At 43.1% G+C, this 9,564-nt stretch overlaps 1 protein-coding gene across 1 annotated transcript; it reads left to right on the forward strand.

Moving 5' to 3' along the window:
• The first annotated feature begins 4,031 nt into the window (after positions 1 to 4,031).
• LOC148542448 (E3 ubiquitin/ISG15 ligase TRIM25-like) lies at positions 4,032 to 8,915 on the forward strand. The gene has a single exon (XM_088468612.1). The coding sequence runs from the start codon at positions 4,032 to 4,034 to the stop codon at positions 5,658 to 5,660; it is 1,629 nt and encodes a 542-aa protein (XP_088324738.1). The 3' UTR covers positions 5,661 to 8,915.
• Positions 8,916 to 9,564: the final 649 nt, after the last annotated feature.

Consider the following 9,564-nt stretch of genomic DNA (forward strand, 5'->3'; position numbering starts at 1 on the left):
AGTGCCTGTGCTTCTGACAGTTGTGAATCAGAGTGTGATCTAATTCATTTATTTTAAAACCACTAACATAAATTGCTAAATATTAAACAATAGTGTGTCACCGTATGGTGACCTGCAGTGGCGGCTCCAGAGGTGGGGCTACAGCGCAGTCCAAAATTCAAATAGGGGAGCCATACCAACTGCCCTTCCAAACGCAGCCAAACATCACCAGCCGGAACTCACTGGCAGTAGGTGTGGCTCTCCTATTGGAATTTTGGGCTCCGCTGCAGACCCACCTCTGGAGCCTCCACTGGTGACCTGTTATATTGTTTACACTTTTATGTGAAGGTGGTATACTGTCATTTCTAAAGAGGGCAATCTCACCCACACTGTGCTGGGAAAGTTCTGGAAGCGCTGGGCACACATAAGGGGTGTGACCTCGTGTGCACAAGACCTTCCCCCTCTTTTGTGCACGTGAGGATTACCAAAGTGCCGCACTGGGTGTCAACACCCATAGTGACGCTACTGATTTTATGTTTCTGTAATACCCCGACAGGTAGTGCAGAGTGGTTTAGTGATATTCAGGTATCTTACCAGCAGGAATAGATGGTCACACTTAGCGTCAGAGGAAACGTCTCACTACAATAAACGATGCCGGCTGTTGTCAAGTAAATTTCTATTTATTAACAATAGCAATCTCTCTAACTATTTAAAATGATGGCAAAAATATACCATTAATGTATTATAACAGAAAATACATGCAGAAACAATTTTGTACAGATGACATACACATGACAATTTTAGATTTATTTTACTGGAACTGCGCGGGATCTGCGGCTGTTCATATGCATATTAAGTGGGTTAAATAAGACAATAGTTAATCACTTTAACACTTTAAATAACTATACTACCAATTTGCGAAAGATAACAAGCAATTATATAACCTCACACTAAGGTTATTTCTTTAACCTAAACTATAACCTTAAGTGTTTGAGTCAATTCAGTACAAGCTAGCTCTGTAAAGGTGGTGCACAGTTGATGAATTTGGAATCCAATGCTCCTTGGATATGATCAGATACAAATAAATAGTTTTGGAAAGGCTTGAAGGATCCATATATTTGGAGCAACCAATGAAGAAAGTTATCCTTAGCAATAGTTGTGACTGCCTGATTTTACTATGTGACTCTGTCTGCTGGGTCTGGCAGTTATCAGCTGATTATGGCAACAAGCAGGCTGAAGACAATCAATTATTAATGAATAATTACTGTACCTGCTCCTAGTCTTTTAGTTTCTCTAAAGAGGGGTACATCTACACTGGCAATAAGGGGCACTGTAAGGCGAGGAAATGCAGGATCACTTGAATAGGCAGCTATGTGTCACATTAAGATCTGACAGCTGGGTAATGAGGCAGTAATGCAGGGTAGTGCTTGGTGTATTTACAGACCTCTCCTGAAGCTGGTTATCCAGAGATGGAAATCTCTTCCCAGTGGAATCACCACCCTTTCCAATTAGCTCCTCCATATATTGTACCAGCTCCTTCTCAGCAGGTTATCTCAGGAAGGCTGGTTCCTCTGGTCCGTCTCCGCCTCCCCCTGACTCTTGTCCAGAAGGCAGCAGGTCTCACTGGGCACCCTCTCCCAGCTCTGTTAAAGGCAATTCAGAGCCGAAAACCGCCGTTCCACTAAGTCACCCAGCGCAGCTCTCACCAGGCCAAACGCTGCCTCAGCACTGTTCAATGGCCGATGAGTCTCTATGCGTGTCCTGGGCGCTTTCTGCCAGGACCGTGAGCTGGAGCAGTCAACTGTCAGTTCTGCCCACACGCCCACTTCTGAAGTTGTCCTCAATGTCCACTGTCACCAATGCCAAACAGTGCAGAGCCGCATGCACATACATTACATTATATTTAGACACAAGGGCATACTAGCATAAGTGGTACTCCCAGGTCCTAGGGTACCACATTTCCACTACACCAAATACATAGACTGAATAATCGGCAACACTTTGTATTTTATAAAGAGAATCCTAGCAATGTACTGGAGAAGACAGACGTCACACTTGTGCTATGGTTTAGCTGTGGCTGTGGAATTCCAATTTAAAAGAACCCTGCTCCTTATATCATAAAATATCTCCCCTGCTACACTTATCGCCTATTATATGTTGCTGTTTCAGCTCTTCAGTTCTATTTATCTTTCCTCTTCAATATAATGTCATATTTCTGTCACTAGAATAAGACAAGAAGATATACAGTATGTATTAGTCAGAAGATTTAAACCTGGTTTGGCTTTCAAAAATTGCAGCTTTAAATCTAGAGGGTAAATCGCTCACAACCCCTGGCTGCATGCAACTCGCAGGCTGCTACATATGCCCCAGTGGCGTAACTATACATTTTGCTACCCCCTGCCAAAAAAGTTTCAGGCGCCCCCGCCCATAAACCATACATACCCAAAGATGACGTTTAAGCTCTGTGGCTTCATGATACAGTAATGTCCCTTACACATTATGACACACTAAGTAATGCCCCTTATAACACATTATGCCACACCGTAATGTCCTTATAACAAATTATGCCACTCCTTAATGCCCCTATAACAAATTATGCCACACAGTAATGCTCCTATAACACATTATGCCATACTGTAATGCCCCATACAACACATTATGCCACACAATAATGCCATGTATAACACATTATGCCACACCGTAATTTCCCTTACAACACATGCCACATAGTAATGCCCCTTACACATTATGCCCCTTATAACACATAATGCCACACGGTAATGCCCTTTATAACACATGCCACACTAATTAATACCCCTAATAGCACATTGTGCCACACAGTAATGCCCATTACATCCCACCTGACAGATCTACTTCACAACCATCCTCTCCGCTCCTGCCAGTGTCACCTCAGCTCACGACAGGTTGTCCGTGTAGAACCAGATTATTGGGAACATAGTTTATAACCTGTAAACTGCGTGTATCAAATTAGTGACCCTTATACAGTTCCCCCTGTAGTTGTGCCCCTTATGCAATGCCCCCTGTAGAAGTGCCCATTATGCAATGCCCCCTGTAGCAGTACCTTTTATGCAATGCACCCTGTAGTAGTGCCCATTATGCAATGTCCCCTGTAGAAGTGCCCATTATGCAATGCCCCCCCTAGTAGTGCTCCTTATGCAATGCCCCCTGTAGCAGTGCCCCTTAAGCAATGCCCCCTGTAGCAGTGCCCCCTGTAGCAGTGCCTCTTATGCAATGCCCCTTGTTGTAGTTCTCCTTTTGCAATGCCCCCTGTTGTAGTGCCCCTTATGCAAAGCCCCCTGTTGTAGTGCCCCTTATGCAGCGCCCTCTATAGTTGTGCACATATGCAGTGCCCCCTGTAGTTGTGCCCCTTAAAGCACTGCCCCTTAAAGTAGTGTCCCTCCCAGTACTTACCTGACTCCACGCAGCTGTCGTCCGGGGTGCCACTCCTGCTGCCGTGCTGACTGGATCTAACTTGATCCAGCACGTGCGACCGTGCAGGCTCCACACACCGCGGGTGACTTCACCCGCTCACTGCATCACTGGTAACGCTGGCCTCTGAACCGATCCGAGGCTTCCTTAGCCTCTGATCACTTCAGAGGCCAGCATTCACAGTTGCAGTTGTGAAGCAATGACCCCCGCCGCCCCCAAGCCGCTGCAGGGGCTGTAGTTACGCCACTGATATGCACCAAAACTGCCACTGATTGTAAAAATCATATGTATTTTAATAATGTAAAATGGATATAATAGTCTGCATTGAATTTGCTAATTTATTGTAAATCCTTTCATTATAAATAGGAAAGGAGAACATGGACAAGACAAACATTTACTGTGGATTAGAAATGGGATCTGGTTGCAGGTGAAAACAGTAGGGGGAGGGGGGTAAAATAGTGAATGGTCCATAAAATTTATTGTAGTTACTGCATCTATTCTGATGGGTATCATGATCAGTAATGAGCTGATAGGGTTAACAGGAAATAAAAGCCTAAATCACAACCTCATAACACTGTTATTTCCGGCTCCTGCTGTCAGTGATGGCGTCTGCTGATCTGAGAGAGGAGCTGGACTGTGCCATCTGTCTGGACATTTATACAGATCCTGTAACACTGAGATGTGGACATAACTTCTGCCGTGTCTGTATTGACCATGTGCTGGATACACAGGAGGGATTAGGACTTTATACATGTCCTGACTGCAGAGAAGTATTCAAAGATCGTCCTGCATTGAGGAAGAACACAACTCTGTCTAACATAGCACAGCTTTTGCGGTTTACTCAGCCAGAGCAGGAGGTGACTGGAATCTGCTGTACGTACTGTGATTTTTCTGTACCTGCTGTTAAAACATGCATACAGTGTGAGACCTCCATGTGTGATAATCACTTAGTGAAACATAACAAGTCAGTGGAGCACACTTTAATTTTACCTAAACCTTCCCTGGGCAAAAGAGCATGTGCCACTCACCAGAAGTTCTTGGCATATTACTGCTGTGTGGATTCTGTCTGTGTCTGTGCAAAATGCATATCTGCTGGGCATAGTGGGCACCAGGTGGAGTCACTGGATGAGGCCTCTGAGAAGAAGAAGGAAAAATTGAGAAATGTTCTGGAGAAATTGACCTTAAATAGAGAAGACACTGAGAAGCGAGTGCAGAGTCTGCAGGATTTCAGAAAAGAGATGCAAGAAAAAGCAGGCAATGTAACAGAGAGAGTCACTGCACTGTTTAGAGACATCAGGAGACAGCTGGAAGACCTTGAGAAGAAAGTCCTGAGTGAGATCTCCAGGCAGGAAGAGCAGGTATCGCTCCCAGTCTCTGAACTGATCCAGCAACTGGAAATAAAGAAGGACGAGCTGTCCAGGAAGATGCGTCATATTGAGGAGCTGTGTAATATGACAGATCCAGTGACAATCTTACAAGAGCAGGAATCAGACAGAGATGACTTGTGTGATAAAGATGATAAAAAGGTCCATAATGTAGGTGATCTCGAAGAGGGTCTGATCTTAAAGGAAATATATACAGGTTTATCTGGTATTATAACAAGTATAAAGAAAGAGATCTATATTCAGGTTCCTTCAGGCATATTCCTGGATGCAAACACAGCTGCTAATTCATTAGATATAATAACAGATATAAAGGGAGGAATCTATGTGCAGGAACCTACAGAAATATTACTGGATATTAACACAGCTGCTAATAATGTGCATATATCCGATGACTTAAAAACTGTGTCCTGGTCCAAAATAAATCAGAATCACCCTGAAGCACCAGAGAGATTTCAGTATCCTCAGGTTTTAAGCACCAGGAGTTTTCCCTCAGGGCAACATTACTGGGATGTGGAAGCCAGTGTATCAGGGGGCTGGAGGGTAGGGGTGTGTTATCCCAGTATGGAAAAGAAAGGAGACCTGTCCTATATTGGGGATAATAATCAGTCATGGTGTTTGCGATGGCATAATAATATGTATTCTGTTATACATGACAATATAGAGATCCAACTATCTCAGAAGACGTGTCAGAGACTTAGGATATATCTGGATTATGAGGCTGGTCGGCTGTCCTTTTATGAGCTGTGTGACCCAATCAGACACTTACACACCTTCACCGCTACCTTCACTGAGCCCCTTCTTGTTGGTTTTAGGGTACATAAAGCCTGGTTGAGGGTTTTAATATGAATTGTCGATAGTCAAAATGTTGTCAGTGTAATGTCGACCGCACAATGTCGACACGGTAGTTACGTTACTTAAAGCATGTTAACTGTGTCAACATTACTCTAAACATCTTTTACCATTATTTTTAACGTTATATTGCTGACACGCATGTCCATTACTACAGTATCAGCATTGTGCTGCCGACATTTCGCTGTCAACATTTTTTTCTGTTGACAGTGTAACTACTGCCTTGGCTGAGAATCACAGGTTACACATCGATGTACAACAAGAAATACTTTTAATTTGTTTCCTTTTTTAAAAATAGTCATACTTTTCTAATTTGAGGTAATGAAAAAAGAATATGACTTTGGAATGTATTTATTAGCAGTTGTTTTGGAGCTACACTACTTGTGCTATATGTATTTCAGTAATATAGGCATAGTGAAAAGCAATTTTAAAATGATCTGATATTTTCTTGATACAACATAAATTACAGTTGTTTCAATTCAATCGATCACAAATAAGAACACAAACCGAAACAACATACAGCAACTGAAATTACAATATCAAATAATGGCCTATTCGTGAGAGTGCTTTATCTTTGCTTGTCACTTGTACTCCTCTTCTGGAGGATCTCTTGTCACTGTCCAACAGCAATCAGCAAGCATAGAAGCATGCCACCTATCCTGATATCTTCCTTCCATTGCTGAAATGTCTTAGTGAAATCGCACACCCATGTCGTCACTCACTGCACCGTAGTTGTCAGGGAAGAAGCCCAGATGAGAATCGCGAAAGTGGATTTTGAGTCTTTTTTTGTGATACTTTTCTAGAAGGTTGGTCACAATTTCAACATAGTTTCCAGCTCTTCTGTTACGCAAGAAGCCATGCACAACACCTTTAAAGGCTTCCCAAGCTGCTTTCTCATTAACCTGGAGGACTTGGTTGAAGTTTTCATCCTTAAGAAGTTGATGGATTTGTGGACCAACAAAGATCCCTTCCTTAACTTTAGCATCACTCAGAAGTGAAAATCTTCCTCTCAGGTACTTGAAAGCTTCTCCATCTTTGTTCATCCCAGGGCAGAAGAATTTTGCTTCAATCAACCATAGGACTGTGATGGACAGTTTATTTCATGACCTACAATGACTACATGGCCTACAATGACTCAGCATTCCTGTATTCAGGTTTCCTAACCGTTCATTGCACGCTTAAATCAGTTAGAAGTAATTTTCACTATTGCGCAGTGTAATAGCTTGATTTTTAAGTAGAAACACAACTTGTGTTGGGGGAGAAGAAAAGGACAATTGCCCTTAGCCTTATGCCAGTTAGGCCTCCACAAATATGTGCAACAAGTTTATGAATTATTTGGGAACCTGTGGAATGCTCTTTATTAGGCAGATAAATAGGGCCTGCTGCAGTTTTGGTCTGAAATTGGACATATTTAGCTAAAAAATAAAAGGTGCATCTAAATATAACTAATTTACACCCATATGCCCGGGTAAATACATTGCAAGATACATGCAGGTCGGCACCAGTAGCATTTGCGCATATATCAGAAACATTTCCGTCCGTGTTATTTCCCATTGTTTTTGCTGGCAAAATACAGTACGCATTCGCTATTAGGCATAATAAAGCTTTAAGACCCTCTCTAACACAGCAGAAACAACTCCCATCTCAGCTGTAGGAATATTCACATAAAAGCATAGTGTATGCAAAAAACAACTACACAGCAACAAGAAAACATCTATTAACGTCACCATTGCATTGGAAAACAGCTAATTACAAGATGCTTATTGGTGGTGGGCTTTTGGACCTGCCCCTGGTCACTTGCAAATAATACAACTTTCTTGGGCATATATGTGCCAATGTGCCAGTCTGCATGTGTTCTCAATTGTGCAAATGCCCAAACTGTACTGGGCCTATGTTAAACCACCTCTTACCTCTCCGTCTCTCCTCTAAAGGTGCCACTGGTTGTGAGTACCAGAATCATGCATAGTGTGATTTCTGAGCATTGCAGGCTGGTGTAGTGTTCCTTCTGCATCAGCCCCATAAAGTTTAATTCTTATATATCAGCCAAGTCTCCTCTATGTTGGTGAATCTATAGCTGGGATATTGTTCATGCACTGTGTAGAGGAAGAAAGCAGGGTAATGTTTAACCAGCAGCTAGTGACGAGTCAATACATATAGGCCCGTATTCAATTTGAGGCGAAAGGCCGAGATCGGCGAAAAAGTTTCGCTGATGACGTCATTTCGCCAGGCGAAAAAGTATCGCCGTATTCAATTTGAAATACTTTCCGCCTAGGCGGAAAGTCAATGCAATGTAATTGGTGAAAAAGTTTCGCTTATGAATAGCAGGCAGAAAAAAGTGCAGAATTGCGGTTTTGGGGTGCAACATTGCGGGAACCCACGTACAGCCTTAAGACAGTCCTCCAAAGGTAAACTGTGTTCCTCCAAAGGTAAACTGTGTCAATTTTTTTTTAAACAAAGACTTAAGGACACCCCAAAAAATGGCTTTCAGTTTGGGGGCGAAAAAATCCAAAGTTGGGGGACAAAGTTAAAAACTAGCGAAATAGACTCCAAGGGGGGGGGGTCCCCAAGTATGCCCCAGGTGTATTTTCGATTGCAGGTGCTTGCAGAAGGTGGATTTTTCTTGATTTTATTAACTACACTTTAGCAACTTTTAAATATGCTACCCCCGATTTTCAAGTACCCCAAATTTGCTGGGACTAGTTATTTTCTACAAAAAACACTGCTAAATGGTATTCTTCACCACTTCTGCAAAAACGCTATATAGCACCTATTGAGGCAATTTAAAGTGGCCAAATACCTTCAGCAGGGCTATTCGGGGGTACCCATTGTGATCCCCCATGTCAGTGCATCTTTTGGGGGGTGTCAGGCTGAATTCCCCAAATCTGACAGCACTTTTCGGCTGTTTCAGTTTCACCGGGTGTCGTTTTCGCGTCCTTTCAAATTGAATACGGCGATAAGCGGGGATGCACGCAATACTTTTTCGCCTGTGAAACACGCGATGTAGGCAAAAAGTCGGGCAGATGAAAAAATATAGCAGACGCGAAAAATATTGAATACGAGCAGTAAGAGTTGAAGTTGTCTTGTGGTGGGGCGAGACAGCAGCAGTACAGGGCTTCTTAGTAATAGCTGCAGAACTGTCTGTAAGTAAATGAAATACAAAATTAATATTTGCTGCTTATTGTATAAAGTTACAGTTTGCTTGATTGTATGAGGAAACTAATTTACATGCTAAGGTAAAACTCCAACATAAGTTTGGCTATTGTTATAAATTTCAAATATTAATTTTAAATGTATTAAACTTTTTACTACATCACAAATTAATGTTTCTTCTTTAGTCCCTCCTAAGGAACAAGTGTCTTTTTGCAGACTCAATGGTTATTTGTACATATCGGGGTCCTACGGAGTATTATACCCCTTTTACACCAAACAAATAACCCGGGTTATTGCCAGGTCGATCCGGGTTGAGGCTCTGTATGAACGACTCCCAACAAAAAAACCCGGGTCGATTCACCGGGCAATCTTATACCCCTTTTCCACCTAAATTCCGGGTCTGACCCGGAGTTGGAACAAAGTTCCTATCCGGATCAGACCCGGAATTTTGCCGGCGCCGACTCGGGATATTCCCGAGTCAGCGCCGCTCACACCGCAGTGGGGTCTGCACAGACCCGGCTTTTGTGGAGTGAAAGTGGTCACTTGGAGATGACGTCATCTCCAAGCGCCACTGAAGCCGGACCAATCGGCCGGCTAGCAGCGCACTCCAGGTCATCGTGATCCGGAGTGCGCTGTTCTCACAGCAGGGTTTCACGGGCTATGCTAGTGTTAAACCCTGCTAGTTACCTGGGTTGGATTGCCGGGTCACTCGACCCGGTGATCCAACTCACTCCCCTTTTACACCAGGGAG

Source organism: Taudactylus pleione, unplaced genomic scaffold (assembly GCF_031769625.1).
Source record: "Taudactylus pleione unplaced genomic scaffold, aTauple2 ptg000012l, whole genome shotgun sequence".
NCBI classification, from domain to species: domain Eukaryota; kingdom Metazoa; phylum Chordata; class Amphibia; order Anura; family Myobatrachidae; genus Taudactylus; species Taudactylus pleione.